At 39.0% G+C, this 24,048-nt stretch overlaps 2 protein-coding genes across 2 annotated transcripts in view; one reads left to right on the plus strand and one right to left on the minus strand.

Moving 5' to 3' along the window:
- The window catches only part of LOC144636935 (MAM and LDL-receptor class A domain-containing protein 2-like), a 74,364-nt gene that overhangs the window by 25,122 nt on the left and 25,194 nt on the right, over positions 1–24,048 (plus strand). The window contains exons 17-32 of the mRNA XM_078496135.1: positions 306–499; positions 1,504–1,679; positions 2,072–2,244; positions 2,699–2,779; positions 3,264–3,439; positions 3,629–3,701; positions 3,802–3,915; positions 4,686–4,943; positions 5,730–5,734; positions 6,182–6,290; positions 6,784–7,005; positions 19,763–19,876; positions 20,216–20,296; positions 22,029–22,166; positions 23,393–23,643; positions 23,874–23,973. Of these exons, the coding sequence (XP_078352261.1) occupies positions 306–499; positions 1,504–1,679; positions 2,072–2,244; positions 2,699–2,779; positions 3,264–3,439; positions 3,629–3,701; positions 3,802–3,915; positions 4,686–4,943; positions 5,730–5,734; positions 6,182–6,290; positions 6,784–7,005; positions 19,763–19,876; positions 20,216–20,296; positions 22,029–22,166; positions 23,393–23,643; positions 23,874–23,973 (2,265 nt within the window). The remainder of the gene's footprint in view (positions 1–305; positions 500–1,503; positions 1,680–2,071; positions 2,245–2,698; positions 2,780–3,263; positions 3,440–3,628; positions 3,702–3,801; positions 3,916–4,685; positions 4,944–5,729; positions 5,735–6,181; positions 6,291–6,783; positions 7,006–19,762; positions 19,877–20,215; positions 20,297–22,028; positions 22,167–23,392; positions 23,644–23,873; positions 23,974–24,048) is intronic.
- On the minus strand, positions 11,207–14,095 carry LOC144640993 (uncharacterized). Its single transcript, XM_078500086.1, has 2 exons — positions 14,083–14,095; positions 11,207–12,098 (listed from the first exon to the last, which is right to left on the minus strand). Exon 2 carries the CDS (start codon positions 12,077–12,079, stop codon positions 11,261–11,263), a length of 819 nt encoding a protein of 272 aa, XP_078356212.1. The 5' UTR covers positions 12,080–12,098; positions 14,083–14,095; the 3' UTR covers positions 11,207–11,260.

Here is a 24,048-nt window from a genome sequence, read left to right on the forward strand (position 1 = left end):
CAATCATTTTGTTTGCGTAGTTCATTTTACTATGGTATTTCTGTGGTTTTTGTAGGCACCGCTGATTATTTCTTGTTCATAAAGCTCGCCAAATTTGCTATTTTCAACCATTTTTCTGATGGAACTGTCGCTTCCCGCAGAAACATTTTACGCTGAGCGGCACTTGCCGCACTCATTTCCCATATAAGGTCAAACATAGGATATGAGCTGATAACCGAAATTCAGTGAACCAATCATAAAGCTAGAAATGCAATATCCGAGGTTGGGGATTTAATAAATTGTCTTACCTTACTTTTTCACTGTAGAGTTTTCTGCAGAGGCACGCGGAGTTTTACGTGAAGGGTGGTATAACGTCAATTACGACTCCAAAAAGGCACCCACTATGCGTGACAATCCCACGTTTAAGTCTGCAGTTCAAGGCCACATTGTTTTGCGGGACTTCGATGCACCAATCAACGTGGGAGAGAAGTACATTCAGCGATTAACAAGCTACTTACAGGTAAACATCTTTTTGCGTATCCAAAGTCACAGAAGACTCGCCGGTTATGTTCAAAGGCTCCTGTGAGCCAGCTCACGGATGAAATGGATTAATGAGTGTTTAAAAGAATGGAGTGAGTGAGTGAGTGCCATTAAGGTCCATTACTTAACCTCATTGCATGACTAGATCATCTAAAGCTAAAAATGGCCCAGAGGAAAGTGTATATCACAAAAGTGGGTTCATCTGTTCAAATGACTTTTTACCTTCACGTTTATGTTTACGTTCTTCCCTTTTTCCAGAAATTGAGCCTGATCTTAAAATATAAGACTGAACTTACATGTCTAGGTATAAATCACGTGAATTCAAATTTTTACAATAACGAAGCGAATTCTCGCGTGCTGATTGGCGAATTGTATTGTCGATAAGAGTATAGACGCATGAAACTCGTTTAGTGCTGACGCAATCAGCGAAGGTTTTGTCCAAACTTTAAAGCACTGGTTTAGCGCTACATTCTAAACTAGTAGTTTTCAATGAGGAAATCATCTTTAATTTATCAGTTAAAACTTAAGAAACTATTGCAACCTGAGGGCGAAAAGATGAGAATATTTATTGAGGATTCAGCCTGAAAATCGGCGGTGAGTGGGAATGCATTCTGTCAATGAAATTAAGAAGCTGAACCGCGTTTTAGCGGATTACATTGAAAACATTTTCCACTGGATAAAAGGTAAGTTGAACTATTTCAATTTTCTCTTGTATTTCTGGCCGTATTCTTACCAAACTCTTAATCTCTTAGCCTATGATTCTCCGCATTGCAGCTTCCTTCGTTTTAAAATCAGTTTTGGCTTTTTGTTACTGTAAAAGAGGCTCGTGCATCTACAACACTTTGACAATGTTATGACACAACTTATCATTAATAACAGGTCAGACGCATAAAAAACTGATGTCAATTTGTTAATTTGATGACTTTAAATTTTGTGGCGTGTCACGTATGACTAATGTTTAGGTAATTTCATATCATTTTATAGGTCCCTGAAAGCGGCAATTATACTTTTTACGTGTCATGTGACGATTTGTGTGAGTTGTGGAAGCACGATGTCACTGAGGATGGCATTGAAAAAGAAGTCAGGAAAGTCGAGGAAAGTGTAGCCAAGCAACCAATAATATCCACGAAAAGAGTTACAGCACATAACGAGTGGGACAGGTATGCGACATGAGAACATGAAAAGGAGAGAACGGCTTTTGAGAATGAGGGAAAGAACTACAAGAAATTAAAACAAACGTCACAATTCAAACTTCAATAGATATCATAACTAAAAATGTAAGAATTCAAATAGATAAAGTCAAATTTATTTATATTCTGACGTTTTTTGCTTGTAATCTTATAAATTTTTGTCGTGGTATTTTGAATTGTAACGTTTTTCCCTGTGCGCGGTCAACCTTTCTTTCATTTTAGTTGTTTAAATCAGTTCACTATAATTTACTGAATAAATCCACAATTTGCTGACTTAGATCCACCAGGATCCGGTACCTCTGTACTGTTCATTGGCCCTTGCCTAAAAGTAAGATGTTGAAAGTTTATTGTATATTTTTAAGGCATCAAGAGCAAAAGTCGCAACCAGAGTTTCTCGACAAATGTCGACTTTATCGAATGGAAGCGTTCATGAGGGAAGAAACGGGCAAAGACCACATATCTGTGGGCATGCGCACACCAAGTGGAAAATACGAACGACCTATTCCAGTGACAAGACTGTTTTGGACTAAACCAGGTAACTTTGCTTTGATCTGAGATGGTGAAGATTTTGTTGAGGAAATATCAATAAAATATAGAGCTTCTAGGGCTTAATTTTTCTTTCGTTTGAAAATTGAAAATTTCATAAAATCAAAATTGTTTTTAAAACGTTTCCGCTTGTTATTTGTTAGCACCACCCTGTTCTCCAACTGTTAAAAAATGTTTCGATAAAGGCTGTCTTTTCACAAAATTAATAATAAAGAAAAGTTTGCTTGAATATAATTCCAAATCATCCCTCCCTTTGACTCGATGTTTATCATCATCATTTATCCTTTCGTTGTTCCAAGCACTAGCGCTTCTTTTAAGCTTGATTTGAGCAAAAGCATTTTCAGCAATATTACAAATTAAGAATAAATTCTTAGTACATGTTAATTTATTATCTTATCAAGGTGAACAATCTTTTTTATGACATAACGCTGAATTCTTAACAGGAACGCGAAGATTAGAGGTAACACTGGACCATCACAAAACCTCCTTATCTGCCACAGTTGGTACAAATTTACGCGTAGCAGGTTGGTTCTTGTGCGATATTTACATAAATAATAAACAGAAATGAATATAAAAAAGAACGAAGTACTTAAAAGTGGGGGCGAAACGAAACTCTGGAAAAAAACAATTGTCATTTGAGATTCCAGCTTTAAGATTGACTTTTTAGCCAGCAATTTTATCTCGTCTTTGATTGGCGGCCCGGCCCTTTGCCCACTTAGGGCTTATGGCCATAAGTCAAGTCAAGTTTGATTGGCGGCGTTTCAGTCTCATTCTGTTTTATTGTTGTAAAAATTATGATAAAAAATTGTTTTCAAAATGGAACCATATCGATTGAAACAGCTGACAGTGTAGTATTTGTTAATGACTTCACGACTTGTTCTTTTCAAAAATCTGTTATCGCAAAACAAAAATTTGGAGGTAAATGGTATCTTTCGGAAACAACATATGGTACACGTAAATATGAGGAAAACTTAATTTGAATTGCATTTTCTTCTATTTTAAAAACAGGTTTTTACCGATTCTGTTGTGAGGGTGTATATTGCCCAGATTGCCCGCTGGAACTAAACATTTCAACACTTGAACAAAATATATCAGTGAATCCCGCGCTTAATTTGTCTTGTGTGAACACACCATTCACGGCTACTTTTAACACGGACAAACAACCAAGAAATTGTACAATAAAGGTCAGTGGAACAAGTTCCTCAATGAAACTGATTTTTGATTTTCTCCTTGTCTATTGTAACTGATTGCCTTAAACAGGTCATGGTTTTGAAAGTGTTAAACATGTCAAAAATGACACTTTTCCTTTTCCAATTATCAACCAGTCAGAAAAGTCCTAAAATGTTATTTTATAATTTTTCTTTCTGTAACAGGCCAGTTATTCCTTTGTCAACAACTCAGAACAGATTGTGGAAGAGAGGGTGCTGGGACATCTTCATCTTCAAGGTAAATGCAGTCTTTTTTCATTGCAATTTTTCACTAAGATAGGATGAAAGCCGTTCTCCTTTTAATTGTTTACTTTACTTTTATTTTATCTTTTTTGTAGCTGTGGTGGTCAAAGAATGCCGCTTCCAATCAGAATATTGTGGCTGGACAAGCCTTGGTGATAAAGAAAAAAAGTGGAAATTGTCGAATGCTAACACCTTCGAAAAATATCCAGGTAAAGATTGTGTTACACGGGGCAACTTGTAACAACGATTGATCGCGAACAATGTTGGCAACACGTTGAAAGTTTTGAACTTGGGTTTAAAAAACGGTGCCGAGCCAAACGTACGTTGCGCGAAAAATCGTCGCCGGTACCACGTTACACGGTGTTTGATTTTTCACGCAACATTGTTGCACAAAAAATCGTTGTTGCAAGTTCAAGTTTCTGTGTAACACCGCCTTAAGTTGTTCTTCCCTTTGTTGGCTGGGTGCGATGGCCATATGGTCAGCGCGAATGGACTAATCAACCATAGAGTCCTGCCCGTGGTCGTTGAAGCTTGGGGAAGATAGTTTACACTCTCAAAGAATTCCTCACCAAGCAGAGTAAATGAGTACTGGGGAACTGTTTAAACTGCACTGACAAAACCTGGCGGTGGGAGGGGAATGGGGTAATTTGGGAGGAAGTAGCAACCCATTCAGGGTGGGGATCGGAAAACAGATCTCACAAGCTCTCCAATAAATGGCTCGTTACCTTTCGAAAGTACAATATAACAAAACAAAAAAAACAGAAACAACGCCCTTAGACCCAATAACAATAGTTACTGCTACGCTAGAGGACCAATAGAATTTCAAGCTGAAGAGATGCTACACTGCTGCTCGGGGGAGATTGAAATACCCCGTCCCTTGAAGCTACTGGGATCGCACTTAAATAAATGAACACAGCCCAAAGTCAAAGCTTTTTATAAATTATTGAAAAATGGAAGAGTTAAAAATGTTTTCTTCCAGCTCATTTTGCCTATATTGATGGCTCCTTTAAAGCAAGGTTGGAAAGTCCGCAGTTACCGTGGAAACCATTTCATCAAACCGTTGGCTTGTGTTTACATTTTAATTACCTCATGCCCGCTCAATCAAAGTCGTCTTTGAAGGTTTTTCTTCGACAGCCACAACGAGAAGAGCCAGTGTTAGTGTGGCAGTTGATCGGAAACCACGGTGCAAAATGGTCAGCAGCTCAAGTGGCTTGGTCAGGTGGCGAAGGAGGTTCAGGTTAGAACGAAGCCATTTGATATCAGTTGGTATAAACATCGAGAAATTCGAAGACTTTTTTCAGTTTCTCGGCCGGTATCACATTGTGTCGTTACATGATCACGATTTTTAAGATAAAAGCCCTTTAGTGGGGTAATGGTGAAGAAGGCAGAGTCAACTAATAAATGTTGATTATGTAGGCATTCATGACTAAATTGCGGAGTTAATAAACATTTTGAAGAAATGTGTTAAGATTTAGCTTTTGCTACATTTCATATTTCGAGATTATACCGCATTTCAGGCACAGCATTCCACGACCATTTCATTTGCCCGACAGTGACATTTCAAAGCCCTTTTGTATTCTTATCAGCAAGGGTTTTTTAAAATATTTCACAATAAAAATTAAAGGTAAAATTGCGCGACGTTTCGACCGCTCTTCGGTCATTATCAAGCTAAATGTAAGAAATAAAATTTGCATAGATACATATAGCTACAAAGAGGTAAAAATGTATGAAAATATTAATGAAATAGAAATATCTAAAAAATGTGTATAAAAAGAATTTACTTCACCGACGGACAACAATAGTCCAGAGCCCGTTCGTGTTGTGTAACCGTTTAAAGACCAAACTTCAGCTGATTTTCTTCGCAAGCAACTGAAAGATCTTAGCCAGAAAATTAACACCATTATCCGACCTGTTTTCGTCAGCCACAAGATTGAGCGAGACCTGAAATTACGCAAAGTCAAGCCGCCAGTAGTATACCAACAGTCCCTTGTTTATCATTTTAAATGTGACCTGTGTGATGCAGGTTATGTTGGTTTTACGTGCCGGCACTTGACTAGCGCGTCGATGAGCACAAGAACGTATCGTCATCTATTGGAAAGCATATTCGCGCGGAACATTCTCTGGCGCGACCCAAAGGATCTTACCAATAACTTTTCAATTTTATAGCATGCTTTTATTGCATGCTTTTTATTGTTTTTACAAAGTACTCTCTACATTCTTTTTACACACATTTTTACATATTTCTATTAAATTAATATTTTTCACGCATTTTTACCTTTTTCGTAGCGTTATATACCTATGCAAATTTTATTTCTTACATTTAAAGAGCGGTCGAAACTTCGCGCAATTTTACCGTTAATTTTTATTGTTAAACCTTCTGTATTCTTTGAGAATATTTCGAATAGCTTCTATCTTGACGACGAAGCAAGGAGAAATGCGAGTAGTAGCTACAAACTCTTGTTTGCAATCCTGTAGGTTATCTTTGAGGGAGAGGGCTTTGTTGTTAACAAGATCAACGTAGCGATCGATGACGTCATCATAACAACAGAGAATTGCTCCCTGAGACCTTACTTCGCTGAGCCAGGTGATTTTTTTTGCTTCTTTATTTGTTTCCTTTGCGTGATCGTTCCTTATATTAGGCTAATTAGAATCGTATTTTCCAACTTTTTGTCTCTCTCTAATCTTTTGTATTATACACCTGAAACTGTGAGTGTTCACAACTGAAAACAACAAGCCCAAATGCTGTATTGCTGATCTGGTAACATTAAAACAAGATTACTTTTGGGGTTTTTTATTTTAAATATTTGAACACATATTTTCTTAGGAGAATACACTTCATAGATCGACATCTTTATTTCTGCCTTCTTTCCCTTCCGCTTTGAGAGGTAAGAAATATTGTTTCCACCACATTTTTGAATAAAGATTTCAATCATTCATTCCCACTGTCCTTTTCCAACCACCAAGTCGAGTCATAAATCTCACATTAACGCTGGGCTAGACCCATATTCCATTACATCTTGCCCGTTCGGCTCTCGCGTTTAGATAATAAGGCGTATACAACTATTTTAAACTTCCAGGTTTCAAGTGCAGCGACAACAAGTTCGCATGCAAAAATGGCGAATGTGTCAAGAAGAATCTACTGTGTGATGGCGACTTTGCATGCAAAGATGGCTCAGACGAGGAGAGTTGTGAATGCCCTTCCAGCATGTTTAGCTGTAAAGGGGGAAAATGCCTTCTAGCAACAGCTGTGTGCGATGGTACAAATGACTGTTCTAACAAAGATGACGAAAACAACTGCAGTAAGTTGGTCATTTTAAATAAGCAAATCACAAATATTGTTGTTGTTTTTTTTCTCAAAACAAGATGTCTCCAGTAAAAGCAGTTATTTAGGCTACGTTTAATAATCGCCTAATCGGCTTCTATTTACACGATACCGGTCCGAAGCGGATCCAAAACTGGACCTGCTCATTTTGTAGGTTCAGTTTTGGAACCGTTCCTGACCAGTCCCAGAACGTTCCCCTGTAAACAGAAGACCTATCTGGTTCGAAAATCGGACCAGATCCATTTGTATCCCTTTGGAACCGGTCCCGTGCAAAAGTAGCCTTAAATTCTTGTATGCCAGAAACCTCGGTATAGGGGTGGGGTATATTCTATCACATTGCCCCACAGCATCTTGTTCGGGACAGGTTAGAAGGGGGCTTCAATAAAAATGGACGTTTACAGCCAAAAAGGTGCTTCATATCGTCTATATTGATAAAGATTGTGCTTTATTGGCCCGGTTTTAAGTAATTCAAAATGCTGCCCTTTGTCAAACCTTTGTAGACTTGGGTGGTTCGGAGGTGCACATCGCCCATTGAGAACGTTACACGATTAAAGGTCACCATTGACTAAAATTTTGATTGAGTGATTTGGACTGATAGTTATTTTTTGATTGGGACAACATTCTCACTTGACGAAAATACTAAATGCAAGACATGAATGTTGTTTTATATCGGTCAAAGTCACAAGGCATGTAAGTATTCAAAGGGCAAACGTCGGCTGAAAGGCTAACCTTACATTAGTTAAATTTTACCCGTCGATACTTGGACGGTTTTGGATTCTTGTGGCAGTGAACAAATTTTGCTAAGAACTTGGAAAGACGACCACAACGAGGACCGCGCGAAGAAAACCCGTTTCATTCTTTGAAACTCGCTACGGAACGATTCTCCAAGTGACTTAACTCGTTCAATGTTCAGACATCGAGGTAAGCGACTTTTTAAGTCCTAAATTTTTTGGAGCACTTAATGGGCGGTGTATGCGAGTGCCTTGACAAAAGTTAGGTAGACTCCTTGTCGGTTTGTCCTTTGGTGCATGCAATTGAATGAGTACATGCCTTAGGATTAAAAAAGAAATTTCTTTATTGGTAACGCGTTTTCTTGGGGATTTTTTGGCCTTGGAGTTTTCCGCTGCATGTAAACGGAGGATGACGACAGTGCACACGTCCATGGAGGAAAAAATAGAAAGTCCGGGTTTTTGACTTTGCCTGCAGTTGACGGACGTGAAAAGCACCAGTGAATGGCAAATCTTATACGACGAGCGTTTCTTTTGCTTTCACATTTTTAAACCCTAACCTATCAAGGTAACATGTCAAAGAACTATGGCAAAAATGTGAATCACACTGGGATTCAAACATTTTTTTTTATGCGCAAGTAGTAGAAAACGACAAGGCCTCATTTATGCCATGGTTAAGGGGCCGACTACGTGCCTGCCTGCCTGCCTGCCTCCCTGCTTGCACAAGATTCAATCAAGTTCAACCCTTTCGATTGCCACTGTTAGAGTTGAATTTGGCTTGACGTTGATTGATTGGTACGCGTTAAAAGTTGGAATTGGTTTAAAGTTGGATTTCGTTTGGCGTTGATTGATACGAAGGACCGTATCAGTTCATCTTCTTTCGCGTCATTTTGGTTAATCAGTAAGTGTAAAACTTCAGAAGACAAGGGAATTTAAAAGGGGTGCACATTTTAGTTGAGCTCAGTTGAAGAGAATACAGCAAGTCTTATTAAGTAATCTCATGGCAAATTTTTTAACCATCAGCCACTGTGATCTATTTATTAAGCGATATAAATGGCACGTGATTTACAAGCTTATCTCTTGTTCTCCCAACATCCCGCCAACATTTTTTACGCCGGCTAATTTCTAGTAAGAGCGGGCGATTGATTTTTTTAATAAACTATGCAAAACGTTTGTTAGAGAAGAGGAAATTAAAGCACCGTTCCAAACAGGACTAGCATTAAAAGGATATTGTTCCTTTTAAAATAAAACGGCAGCTGCTTAGTTTAAGATTACTGCTTTCTTATTCAATACTTTCTGTTATTTTCTAAAGTCAAATGTCACGTTATCTCCAATGAGCATGAACTTATCTCCAATGAGCATGAACGGTGCCCACTGCTTCACTTCAGAGTAGCCGTTATCTCTCATCCACTTCATGGCCTGATGAAGAGATTCACTGGCACTTTCCCCAAAAACAAGATGCTCGTAGAAACGACGCATAAACTGCTCTGTTGCTTTGTCATCTAACGCCCACAGTGCCACTAGTACTGAGCGTGCACCGGATCCTAAGAACGCTCTTGTGATTCCAATAACTCCTTCGGCCCTGATCTGCCCACGACCACTGTGACAACAGCTAAGTACCACCAGTTTAGCTCGCAGACGAACATTTGAAATGTCAGACATTGTCAATAGATAATCTTCTTCTTTGGGAATCTTTTTAGAAGAGCGTACTGGAGAAAGGGCAATTTCTCCTCTTTCGGCATTACCATGGGCAGCAAAATGTATCAGACCCACTAAATGTAATCTTTCAAGCACTGTCTGCTTGGTTGCTTGCTCTCCCAACAAAGGCTGAACGCCAAGCATTCCCCCAATCATCTCCGCTTCCTTTCTTGCAAAAGGCAATGGTGAGAAGGTTTTTCGACGACCATTGTAACGCACCTTACCCACTTCAGGATCACCCACTATCAGAGCACCTGACTGACTGTGATAGTCGTCAGGACTAGTACTGTCCTGAATAAATTTGAGAGTCGTCAGAGAAGGAACGATACGAATCCTGAAAGTGTCTGATAAACACTTCCCACTTTCATCAAGTAACGCTGGAAATGGAACACTGTACAAGCAGGGTTCAGGTACAATGATAATCTCGGACCCCTCAAGTAAGTCAGCTACAGGGGCGATGATCAAATTATAGAACAAAGTTAGACTCGGTTCGGGATTATCCTCACCCCTAAATTGTCGCAAAGTGGCAAGCTTCTTTTCCTGAGAGGAATAAAGTTTCGGTTCATTGTCATTCAGGGATCGATCTTCACAATCTCCTTCGGGTAAAAAAACAAAACTGCGGAAGCTTTTCCAAAAAAAATCATCCAAGCTTCCAGAAAATCCAGCAGCAACACTGTTCTCATTTACTCTTATTGTTCGAAAATGAATGAAACCGCTGGTTTCGAGAATCCACAAAAACACACATGGAGCATTAAAAGAAATGTACAAGCAGATGCAGTTACTTTCTTTTGTCATGACATTCTCAATGCCGAACCATGACTTCGGGTTAGGTGAGATTTGCCACTTCACTGAGTAATGAGTCTTCATCAAATCTGCCAAAGCTCTAGCTCTTGCCAGCTCTAGAACATAAAGGGCATTTTTTGGATTCCCAAACAAACAAAAAAATGAACCAAGAGACTGGTAAGGAAAATTGCGAACGTCCGAAAACGATATCTTAACTTGATCGTTGTGTCTCAGAAAACCGCGCAAAGTTTCGCTTTTTTCCATACTCAAGAGCAGACATTCGAACACCTCCTGTATCTTCTCCTGAATGAGCTTCACAACTGTAAGCTTCAAAATACATTCAATCTCTCTGTCAATGTCTCCAATATCTCGATTAATTGAAAGTGCCTTCTCAATATAATCTTCAGCCCTGTCATATTCACCAAGAGATTCAAGCACAGTTGCTAAATTTTCGTAACAGCCTGCTTCTCCTGCCCTGTCACCAATTTCTATGCTGATGGCAAGTGCTTTCTCAAGATATTCTTTAGCTTTGTCAAATTCACCAAGAGATTGAAACACATTTCCTAAGTTTCCGTAGTTAGCTGCTTCTCCAGCTCTGTCATTAATTTCTATTCTGATCGCAAATGATTTTAATTTTCATGATACTCTTTAGCCTTGTCATATTCACCAAGAGATTGAAACACTGTTCCTAAGTTTCCGTAAGCTGTTGCTTCTCCTGCTCTGTCACCAATTTCTACTGTGATCACACACGCTTTCTCAAAATATTCTTTCGCTTTCTCATATTCACCAAGAGATATCAAAACATTTCCTAAGTTTCCGTAAGAGCTTGATTCTCCTTTTCTATCAGCAATTTCTATTCTGATAGCAAGTGCTTTCTCGAGATATTCTCTGGCTTTGTCATATTCACCAAGAGATTGGAACACAGTTCCCAAGTTTCCGTAACATCTGGCTTCTCCTACTCCATCCCCAATTTTCACTCTAATGGCAAGTGCTTTCTCGAGATATTCTTTAGCTTAATCATATTTACCAAGGGATTGAAACACGGTTCCCAAATTTCCATAACAGCTTCCCTCTCCATCTCTGTCTCCAATTTTTTTTTCTGATGGTAAGTGCTTTCTCGAGATATTCTTTAGCTTTGTCATATACGCCAAGAGATTGCAACACAACCCCTAGGTTCCCGTAGTCTGCTGCTTCTCCTTCTATGTCACCAATTTCTATTCTGATAGTAAGTGCTCTCTCAAGATATTCTTTAGCTTTGTCATATTCACCAAAAGATCGAAACACAGCTCCTAGGTTCCCGTAATTATTTGCTTCTCCTTCTCTGTCACCAATTTCAATTCTGATTGCAAGTGCCTTACTAAGATACTTTTCAGCTTTTTCATATTCACAGAGACGATAAGAGATGATTCCACACTTTTCCTGTGCATACGCTTCTCCATTTCTATCGCCTGCTTCTCTCGTGATATTCACCGTTCTCCTATAAAGTTCTCTTGCTTCTTCGTATTTATATTGCTGTTCACACATGTTAGCCAGTGTTGCAGAAAGGTTCCCTTCTGTAGCTATTTCACCACACTCGCGGTAAAAGTCAAGAAGTTTGCAGCCATAGTGTATTGCATTTGTAAAGTCAGGGATAAGACAATACGCCCAGAAGATCGTTTGATAGATATAAATGCTAACTAAATTGAAAGTTTTTCTACTTTTCCGTAGTTCATTATTGTTTAGGAAAATCAAACATTCTTTGCAGACCTCCAAGGCTTTCAGACCACGACCAGTGTCGAGAAGGAAAATAGCAACAGGCAAGCCAATAACGATAACTTGTAAAATGTCTTCTATGCTGTTCATAGCGTCTCTTTCGGTAAACCTTGTGTAAGGATAATACCAATCAAGAAGTTTGCTTATTAAGAGAAACATACTTTTGCATTATTAAACACAAAGACCTGACCGGAAGTTGTCACCATTCAGCCTCTAAAAGCTTTTCTTCACATTTATTCTTTGTGGGCCTGAATGGAAGCTTGGGGGAAGGCCTTTTACTCTCGGCTGTGGAACTTTTTACACAATACTTAGGTAACCAAGGTTTATTGAACCAAGACGTCCTGAATGCAAAACTAATTTGCATTTAGCGTGTGGCGCGAAGGGAAAAATTGGAAATTGGAAAATCTTGGCCAATCAAAGCCCGACAAGCAATGGGATTCAACAGTTTCACAACTTTCTGCTTCCCCTAGCTAAGAAAGGCCGATGGTTGCTGCGCTGGACTCCGGGTGGAGCGGACCGGGTTCTAGCCCTGGCCGGGATCACTTGGTTGTGTTCTTGAGCAAGATACGTTACTGTCATAGTGCTTCTCCCGTCCCCACAGGCTTCCCAAGCTCAAAAGTCGTCTTTTGATGTGTTTTTGAGAGCCCTTCGGGCGGCCGACTCTACATACGTGGTGCATGCGACAGCTTGTGTATATAGAGAAATGTATGGGAAAATCACGGATTCTCTAAAATCGGGTAAATAACTATCTATTTTGAAATAAAGTTTACCTACCTCAAATGTGTCGCTTACGTGTGTATTGTGCCGAATTTAGAGAATCCGAGAATTCCCCATACATTTCTCTATATACAAAAGCTGTCGCATATACCACGTATGTAGAGTCGGCCGCCCTAAGAGCTCTCAAAAACACAACAAAAAGACGACTTTTGAGCTTGGGAAGCCTGTGCCGTCCCAGGTGTTTTAATGAGTACCAGCGAATTTAATGCTGAGGGAAGTAGTCCTGCGATGGACTAGCATCCCATCCAGAGGGGAGTAGAAATACTCCTAGTCGCTTAATGAAAATTCAAAATGTCTAATGCCCGGAGTTTGTCCGGTGGATTGCCCCGAAAAATGTTGAAGTATCAATTTGACTGATAGATAATTCCTTTTTATAATAAAGTTCCGATATATCGAGCGCTCTGATTGGTTGAAAGGGCGTTCTTTATGAGAGTACAAAGCACGGAGCTCACGTTATCATCCGCAAGGTCTGATTTTTGCTTCGGCATTTTGTGTGATTTGACCAAAATTAAACGTTCTTTGTGCAAATAAAACGAGCTATTCGTCTGCAATAAACAACAGTAGCGTTAATAAAACGATACGCAAGGTCCAACAAACTGCCGATAAAAATGCGGCAATCAAGAAGCGAAGTAATCAAATTTTTCTCAACCTGTCGAGTGCTTCGATAAACGGCGATATATTTATCAGCAACAAGTACAAAAGCGAAAGAAAACAACAAATAAGCTGTCTGTGTGTCGGCAAGATTTCATTGTACAACATTATAGCTTTTATAGCTTTTACATCGTTAGTTTTTGACTGAAAAGTGAACTTCGAAGCATTCGCTCTTCAAACGAAACCGAAAGCGAAGTTCGTGTTTAGTTTTGATTGACAGCGGTTGTCTCGTTAGCAAAACAAATCATTTGAATCATCCTAACGAACGTTGTGATTGGCTAAAATAAGCGTATTTTATGAGAGTATAAAGCATGCTTGCTGACGAATTTTTTAAATCGTTTTGGAAGCAGAAGAAACTGCGTGCTTTACAACAGAACGGAGCAAAGTCGAGGTTTCTTTATTTGTTAAATTTTGTGTCCTTTTAAGTCTAACTAATGTTTGAGACATCAGCAAATTTGACCACGCCAATATCCAGTGTTCTTAAGTCTTTTTAATTCAGTACATGAGAGATAGAGCAAAATACATATCCTAGTACAGCCTCGCATTCATGTTTTAGTCAAACATACAGTATCTGATGTTCGACGGTTATTTCTAGCTCTTTTCTTCAGTAGTGCATGAAATGAAAATAGTCGCCATACGCCTACTATAAAGTAATGTGTACTCACCAGGCTGAATAGATCAACAACGGCAACTGTTTCAATAATATTTAAAAAGAAGAAGACCTTAAAGATGAATTCCAGTCCGTACTGCGCAATCTCGGCTGCAATGTTTATGTGTGCCCACACGAAGGAATGTTTACAAGCAAAACTAAAAATTCCGCGACAAATTTACCTTTTTCTTCATTATTAACGCCAGATATCATTGCAGAACAAATAGTAACGAGTAGAGGAACCTTGACGCTATTTCAAACCGACGTTTCAGCTCATCGGAAATTCTTGAACCAGACGAACTGTAATGGCGGACTAAAAAACTTCATGTATGCTGTCACCGAAGTGTAACGTTTTAACGAATTCAAAACAAAAACGAAAACAAACTTCGACTCTGCGCAGTACGGACTGGAAATCAGCTTTAAGGGACAGTGTCACGAGAAATCTAGTTTTCGTGTAAAATATTCTAGAATTACGAGGATGCACTCACTGTTAAGCAAAGGCAAAAAGTCATTCTCAAAGATGTAAATAAACCGCAATCAATGGTTTTTAAGAAATTTTCTTCCAAGTAAAACTGTCAAACTTGAAAACGTCGGTCCGAAGTTTTAGGCCACTTTTTCCCCACCAGTCTGTACCCAAACGACGTTTTAACAATTTCCAAGACCTGTAAAGTACGTTTTGGCTAGGCCAGGTAGCTATGAGTGGATTTACAATTCATACCAACACCTTCATGGGATTTTCTAATTGCACTAAATTTTGGTGATACTGCCCCTTTAAGCAAATTAACTCGTTACAGCTCGAAACCAAAATAAAATCAGTCACGCGATCCATGCAAATTTCTCGCAGCGGAATTTATTTACATTTAACATCGGTTTATATCCCGTGTTATTAAAAACTAGCGATGGTATATTGTAATTCCTGAGTTCTGGTTGGTTAGCAGGCAATGGTATATGAGCTCATATACCATTGACCACAAATATGGTAGCCGAAACGCGTCAACGAAAACACCTGGGAGCTCAAATATTGTATATTCTTTGGCCTTCTTTTATTCCACTCCCGCTTGTTGGATATGATATCGTTAAAACCAACGAGGCGTGTAGCGCCAGTACCATCTCGCTCATAGCGCTCGTGGAATAATTGTTAATTATAAGCCCATGTTTTAAGGTCTTTCCCCTGTTTTGCATTGTGCATCTTTACTGCGCAGAATGTTACGCGTCATTAGCATGCACACATGAACAAACTGGCAGCTTGTTTGCTTTGGTAGGGGAGAGAATAAAATCGTCGTTTTCACGTAAACGAGTACGGTTACCTATCAGTTCTTTCTCGTATTTTGAGTGCTGTAATCAATTTTCTATAAAAAATGATCAATTTCTATGTTTGAAAAATAAATTATCACCGGAAACGTGTACTTTGCCAGTTCTCGCAAAGGAATGTATTATATATACAAGGTCTTCCTGCTCTTAAATGATTTTTTTACCCTCTTCCCCCTCTTTTATTTCAAAATTTAAATTCCCTTAAGGTAAACAACCAATAGGAAAAGTTGAATGAAATCTATGTTCAATTCTATTTCAGTGGAATTACCTTAAGGCAGGATGTAGGTCGATAGAAACCTACACAAGTTTGGTTTCTCGATCTTGACACCAAAGTAAAACCAAAATAAGATTGGTGGACTTCCTTCCTGTAAGATAAAGGCAGACAAGGACAAATACAAATAGAATTGTGCAAAACACTAAAGAACAAATATTTTTTGTTATTTATGGTACATCCCAAATTCCCATTTACATAGACGGTGTTATCACGATTTTGGAAGCCATCTTGACGCGTATGCCAAGTACTGACGGGATAACGATCAAAAAGCTTTTAAAAACATTTGCATTTTGTTACTGACTTCTAGACTTGACTTTGAGCTTCCTCCCATTGAAAGACGGGTGTGCTTTAAATTAATGAAGAACTAGTGATGCTAGGTTCTATGCAGTTCTCCATTCCCATTTTCAAGAAACAGTAGATTTGCAACAGTCACCACATAATTTAGTCTTCAAGATTTAATCGATGACCATTGTAACAGGCCGAGACATCACATTCACATCTACAGAACCTAAAAGCTTCGAGTTTGTAATAAAATTGAGCTCTGTGTGTATCAGTACTTATCTTAAAATCGGAATATCCTGGCTTTATCTTAATTCTCAACTGGTTATTAAAGATGAGGGCCACACAATACTGATAAGATTGATTGTACATACCACAGTGAAGTTCGCAGAGATGACCATTGAAAAGTGAAAACTATACGAAACAAGCGCATGATCTATCCTTCCGCAAATTCCGCGAAAACAGATTATGATATATTATTACACAGGGGTCAGCAGTATGCGAGATACGGTTTTGAAATCGAGGCGAGATACAGGATTTAACGGAAAGTATGCATTGTTTTTTTAAGAAAAATAACGACTGTTTAACTTATGTGTTGCACAGTAGCCTGTGTACAGCCGTCCGTCTTGCTTAAGAAAAACTGGGGAGGGGTGATTGTGTATTAGTGTCGATAATCGTGCTGCTTGCATAAATTATCCATTCATGAAACTGAAATTTCAGTGGTGCCAAACGGAAAAACAAAAGAAATTTCTGCCTCAAGGTGATATTTTTAATAAAGCCGTTCATGACCTATTTAAACCGCATTCGGTCGGTCGATCAATGAATTAGAAAATTATGTTGTTTAGTCTCGCGATCTATCTGAGAGGTACGATGACTCTGAGATGAGGGAATTCCGGCGGCATTGAGATTCCTATCAAAGAACGATAGAAGTGCACGCTTTTTAGCGGAGCTCCACAGCGGCCCGCCGAAGAGCGGTGCCCAGACCAATAGAAGATCCACAAAAATAGGAAAACCATGAACTTGAGTTTTCATGGTCATCACGGCTAGCAGCATGGCTCGCGGGCGCGTCCGTCCGTCCGTACATACGTACGTACGTCGCCCACTTCAGAAATAGATTTACTCTAACCTCTTTGATACCGGGAATCCACGTTATGGTCAATTGACAGCTGTCAATACAAGATGCCTGCTGACCAGTATCACGTAAATAATTTGCCAGCTCAGGTCTATAACTCATCGAGGTAACGTGTTTTTATAAATTTGAAAATGGTTTTATATTGGATCGCGGGTGAATTCAGACATTTAAATAAAGGGCAAAGTAAATAACCGGTGAGACAAAGATAAATCACAAACAAAAGAATAACCATCTAAATCACTCCACCCAATTTCAATGCTAGAACATCCTTAAAGGTCGGCACACACTAGGGGACTAGTCGCAGGGACTTGTCGCAGGTACTTGCTTCGGGGACCAGTCCCCTAGTGTGTACTAGTATTTTGCATCGAAATTCTAGTCGCAGGGACCACATTTTTGGTCCCTGCGACAAGTCCCACGAATTAAGCTGGTTTGATTTCTGGGACTAGTCGCAGGGACCAATAGTCCCACAAAATGGTCAATTTTCTAGTGTGTACACACTACGGGATAAGTCCCTGCGACTAGTCCCCTACTGTGTGCCTAGCTTAAAGGTCAGCACACACTAGGGGACAAGTCGCAGGGACTTGTCGCAGGGACTTATCCCTTAGTGTGTACTGGGAAAAAATTGACCAATTTGTGGGACTATCGGTCCCTGCGACTAGTCCCAGAAATCAAAACAGCTTAATTCGTGGGACTAGTCGCAGGGACCAAAAATGTAGTCCCTGCGACTAGAATTTCGATGCAAAATATGGGGACACACTAGGGGACTGGTCCCCGAAGCAAGTCCCTGCGACTAGTCCCAGAAATCAAAACAGCTTAATTCGTGGGACTAGTCGCAGGGACCAAAAATGTGGTCCCTGCGACTAGAATTTCGATGCAAAATATGGGGACACACTAGGGGACTGGTCCCCGGAGCAAGTCCCTGCGACTAGTCCCAGAAATCAAAACAGCTTAATTCGTGGGACTTGTCGCAGGGACCAAAAATGTGGTCCCTGCGACTAGAATTTCGATGCAAAATACGGGGACACACTAGGGGACTGGTCCCCGAAGCAAGTCCCTGCGACAAGTCCCTGCGACTAGTCCCCTAGTGTGTGCCGACCTTAACAAGAGTTGTGCACCTCCGAACCACCCAGATGGACCTTTTGCAGCTAACGGTCGCATGCTACAAAATCCGCCATGCTGGAGGGCAAGTTTCGCTCTGGGACATTCAAAACAAAGGAAAGTCAAGCATGACTGTATGATTGGACGTCTCAACCTAAAAGAGAAAGGACTTCGTGCACTTTTTAGTTTGAGACGACACACAAATGTTAGTAGATTGAAACCTTCTCTTGCCTGTAAAATCTTTGATGCAATGATATCTTCAATTTTGCTCTATAATAGTGAAATTTGGGGTGGTTATGTAAAATCTGATTTTAAGGCCTGGGATGGTTCACAAATTGAAAGAACACATCTACAGTTTTGTAAACGCTTTCTTGAAGTAAGTAATAAGGCTTCTAATGTCGCATGTAGAGCTGAGCTTGGTCGATTTCCTCTCCTTATCACCATTAATCAAAGAATCCTCAACTATTTGATATATCTCCAAGAAAAGCAACCGGATTCTTTTGTTAGACAGCCTTTTTTAATTTCATTAGAACTTCACACCGCTGGTAAAAATAGTTTTTACTCTAATCTTATGAAGATATCCGAATATTTTAATTTTGGTAATTTTAATCCTGATTTAGTAGACACCGCAAAAGTGACAATGTCTCTGCAGTCAATGAAACAGAAATATATTTCGTATTGGCAGCATACTCTACAGCATTCTCAAAAACTAGAATTTTACAGATCTTTTAAGAACGAATATGCTACCTCCAATTATCTAGAGTTAACTAGGAGAGTTTCTGGTAGGAGAACATTAGCTAAATTACGTATTAGTAATCATAAGTTAATGGTCGAACTAGGCAGATATAACAATACGCCCAGAGATAATAGGCTCTGCCCGGTCTGTGATTGTAATAAAAACGAAAATGAAATTCATTTTCTCTTTTATTGTTACAAATATACAACAATAAGAGATAACTTTTACAAGAAAATACAGCCTATCATCTTAAATGTCAGCCGACTACCAGTGCCTGACTTGATTTTAGAATTAATGAATTCTCCCGATCATTTTGTGACCATGCAATTGATTAAATTTATATCATCTTGTTTTGATTTACGTAACAAAATACTATCAATGTAATTTATTTTATATGAATCATTTTTGTTTTTTACTATATATTATTATTTTATTATTTTTATTATTATTATTACTAAATAAGTTTACGCTTTTGCAATATTGTAACAAATTTACAGTCATGCAAATAAAGCTTGTTGTTGTTGTTGTTGTTGTTGCTTGCCCTCCGACGAGGTGTTACTTTGTAACATGTGATCGTGAGCTGGGGGGGGAAGGGGAATATACAAAGGTTTGTACAGAGCGGCCATTTTGAAATAATTTAAACCCAGCCAATTGAGCACAATGGTATTCTTCAGTCGTATTGATAACGACGGATTTTGTTTTTGACCTGCATAAAACGAAATTTTCTTTATTCCAAATATAATTGGAATTCCGACCAAAGCTGTATATTTGTTAGGTCTCGATACAGCTTTGTCGCACCAGAAATTACAGACTTGTAGTATTAGCCTGGTTATTTACCATATACGTGTAATTAATTCACCTTTCAGAAAATCCATGCCCCTCTAGTCATCAATGCCTTGATGGCTCTTGTGTTTCGTGGTCAAATACATGCAGTCAAACACCTTTCTGCAGGGACGGAACTAACACGCCGTCTGTGTGTGGTAAGTTACATAAAGTAAAGGAAGAGTTTGGATAGTTTTAGCGTGGAGTTTGTTCATCGTAGCCAGCATTGCTATTTTATTTCTCATAGGTTTTCACATTTGCTCGTTTTCTTGTTTCCTAGTCGTTTTCTTGTGTTGTCTTGGTGTTCGTTTTTTGCTCCGAACTTTTCAGTTTTAATTTCTCATTTCTTACTTTATGAGTTTTCTGTCACTAATTTCTTATTTTTCATTCAATTTCTTAGCAGTGCTTTTACTTTCCGTGCTTCTGAGCAGCTTACCATTTATCTTCTTTGCATGCTCCAACTCATGTGTGTTTTTGTTCATGCATTGGTTTTTCAGGATCTGGGAAGTGTCATCTTGATGATTTAGCATGTACCTCTAAAAATACCACCGAGAAAAAGAGATGTAGATCTTTTAGAGGTAAGATGAAATCACGACTGTCGCCGTTAACGTTATAATAAGCTTCTGCCGACTCGGTATTCGGTTCAGTTGAAGTGTCATTTCCTCTTCTTCGAATCTGGAAGATGAACTGAGAGAGATTTATCAAAGATGTAGCTCTACAAAATATTGTTAACGGGCATTGAGTTCTTTAAGAGAAGCGCAACACATGTATGTCATAAGAAACCCCAAAAATTATGGTATGTTTTCGTTAAACCGCATCGGAAAAATGACAATGACATGTATGCTTAGTGCTTTAGGAAGTGAGCATGAATAATTATGGGGAAAACTAGGGTTCAAAAATCGTGAGGCTCATATTTCAAGTTCCGTTTTAGGAGTCCTTTCAACGTTTGAATGTCATACCATGGAATCGTTTAAAAAAGTTCGTACCAACATATTTGCTATTTATGTTATTAACTGCGCTGCGCAGTTCTTGCTCTGCACGGGGTTTATTATTATTATTATTATTTTTTTTTTTCGTTTTGTCGGTGACCTGTCCCAGACCTCCACTCGGTCGAGCTTGAAGTCACGTAATGTTTAGAAGCTACAAATCAGTAACAAATGGAAAAAGTTTCTCTTTTTTTGTCTTTATAAAGTATGTTTATTGTGAACTATTCCATTTTGAAGCGTTTAGTCCATGGAAAATACTTAATTTCCACGCTTTCAAAGAGAAATATAATTAAGCGGGCCAGAATCTGTGAATAAATACCATTACGTTGGTGTAAAAGAATGTGCTGACATGACAAGTTTCACTTTCGATCGGCTAGAGCTCAAGTCACGTAATGTTTTAAAGCTATGTAAGCTACCTATCAAATCTTTGCGAATCCTTTGGTCTTTACTAAACAAATTTATTGCAAAGTATTTCTCTTAACGGTAATCTATTTTTTTTGGGCCTGTGTCATTGAAAGGATTTTAGAGAAAAAGAAAAATTCCCTTCACAAACATGCCCTGACTTGTACCGCTTACGTCATTCGGTATGCTAGGGAAATACCCTCTGTTCTAAAAACAGCTTCAGCGTCCGCACGTGGGAATTCGGCCAGATTTTGCATATAAGAAAAATTATTAATCGCGGCTAGAACAAGTCAACCATGAACTGTACAACACAAAGTTTGTCAGACGCTGCATTTTTACAACCGCCTATTGTAATACGAAAACCGAAACAGGGTCAAATAAATTTTGAACTGTTGAAGAGGTTCAAAAATAGTAGTAACAGAAACTGCAAAACATTGTCATTGGGCCATTTTCAGTTTTATGCAAATGGGGAATACTGTCAAAATTCTCACGGATATTTACGTTCCTTGCGTGAAGCCAGACGTACTTATCAATTGTAAAGTTTATCCTCGGAGACCCAGGGGCAGTTGTTGTAAACCTTCGCCCAAAAAATCCCGTCGTCCGGATAAGCGTTTTTTTGGTTTACGGATCAGGATCGTGGGAATTAAATTTGGCCAGCATTAGCATATAGGAAAAATATTTAATTGCGGATGGAACTAGTCAACCATGAAATGTCACACAAGGTGTTTTCTTACCATTTTGCTTGTCATTCGCAACATTGTTTGACGCAGATAAAGGGGATATACGGGGGTGGGGTGCATTTTTTATTCTCCCCCCATGGCTACCCCTAGGGTGGTCACGTGACCAGCGCAGTTTTAAGCTCTAAGAGCTTCTTGTTATTATTCCGCTGCTTATTTTTACCTGCGAATCTTGGTCTCCAAAGGTCATTGCAATTTCCAAACTGGACGTTGTGGACTGAAACCTGATAAAAATGCCACGTTCCAATGGACCCTGGGCTCTGGCCAGACACCAACAGAAAATACTGGACCGAGTTACGATCACACGTCGTTTGATAAGGATGGTAAGAAACGTTAGGATTAAAAAAAAACTTCATGTAGAACAACACTTAGAGTCGGCAGCAGTTTGTTGGAAGACGGCGCGAAAAACCGGAGACGAAAGTTTTATTAACCAATCAGAACTCAAGCCAGATCATGTAACCGGTGGCAAGCGTGAGAATTAAAATTTTGATTGATGTTTGTTCTGCTCCTAATGTTTGCTTAGCATATTTAATTGGTTAGAACATACTGCGAAAGTTTTATGAACTGTTTTTGAGCTCAACGCTACGTACTTTTTAACAAATAGAAACAAACACTTAGGGTATGAGATTGTGACAAAATAACATTTTATTTCAGTACAAGGACAGAGTTATAGTAGCAGTAATAAACTTATTTCCCTTTTATTTCACGCTGATACTTAATAATGGTAATTTTTGCGGGCCCAAGAGAGGCCCGCAACCCTAATCTTGACAGTAACCAGCGGATTGCGTTTTACGCGTGCGCGCCACGTTAATAAAAAGCGAACAGAAAACGGAAGTTGGAAATTTTGTTCTTCCACTAAGAACGATCGGAATGCGAAAAATGTGTCAATCACGACAGTTGTCGTAACACCGGAAGAGAAAATCTGTTTTCCAAGAACGATTGTCACATAAGATCTAGGTTTCTGTCACATGGAAGATTGCAAACATTACAATTTGCAGACTTGTTTTAAGGGTGTTGCTTTTGCGAAAATTTGCTCTGATTGTATCACGCATAAACCACGGCAAAGCGAATAATTTCAAAAACGGTTATTCTCGAGAAATTCGTTATAACACTGACAACATAGCGAGTTTATCGACCGAGGAAAATCACATCTCAATTCACACCGCGTGCTCGACTACAGTTCACTAAACTGTCAATCCGACAAAAAAACAACTCTGTCTGGTTCGCGGCCGGTTAGCGGCAATTAAGCGTGATTTATCATTAATCGCGCCACGTTAATAAAAGGCGAGCACAACATAGCAAGTTTATCGACTGAGAAAAATCACATCTCAATTCACACCGCGTGCTCGATTACACTTCCCAAAACGATAAAAACATGCATTTCTTGCGTGACGCGTTACTCGGGATAATTGTTTTTGTCCATTTAATCATTTATTTATCGACACTGCCATCTAAAATTACGCACTCTCGTACCAGTACCTTTACTAAGTGCGTCAAGGCCCGCACTTTCTAACCTGTGGTTACCACTAGTTAATAATTATTTTTTTAGGATCGTACATCTTCATTGAAGCTTCTCCGCAAAGCTCTGGCGACAAGGCGAGGTTGTTAAGCGGCTGGATGGAACCCAATGAAACAGTTTGCGTTCAGTTTTGGTATCACATGCACGGGTCAGAGATCGGAAGTCTGAGCATTTATCTGAAAACTAACCAATCAGAGACTCTCGTCTGGAGGCTCTCAGGAGATCAAGGAAACCGCTGGAGATTTGGACAGACGGCTCTGAATAGTCCCAGTTTATATAAAGTACGTAAGTTTGTAAAGGCATGTAAAATTTCAGGTTTCAAATTCCTTTTTCCGCAAATAATCGCCTTCTGTAGCCATGAAAAAGTAATGAGAGCGTTTTATTTCATATTTTTAAGGTATGTTGAACTCTACTTTTTAGTATTTATAAATTTAAGGTTCTTCCTTTTTTTTTGAATTACATCGTCATTTACAACTAAAATAAAGTTCTTGAATTTTTTTTGTATTTTTAGTTTGTAATAGAAGGAACTGTTGGTACTGGAAGTAAAAGTGATATTGCTGTGGATGATTTGATGGTGCTGGACGGAGTCTGTGAAAAGATTCTAAAACAATGTAAGCATGTAATTAAAAAAAATGTATTTTCCGATACTGTTTTTAAATTAGTAGCACAGAGGGGAGACTTTTGTA

Source organism: Oculina patagonica, chromosome 1 (assembly GCF_052425735.1).
Source record: "Oculina patagonica isolate OP01 chromosome 1, crgOcupat, whole genome shotgun sequence".
Lineage (NCBI taxonomy): Eukaryota > Metazoa > Cnidaria > Anthozoa > Scleractinia > Oculinidae > Oculina > Oculina patagonica.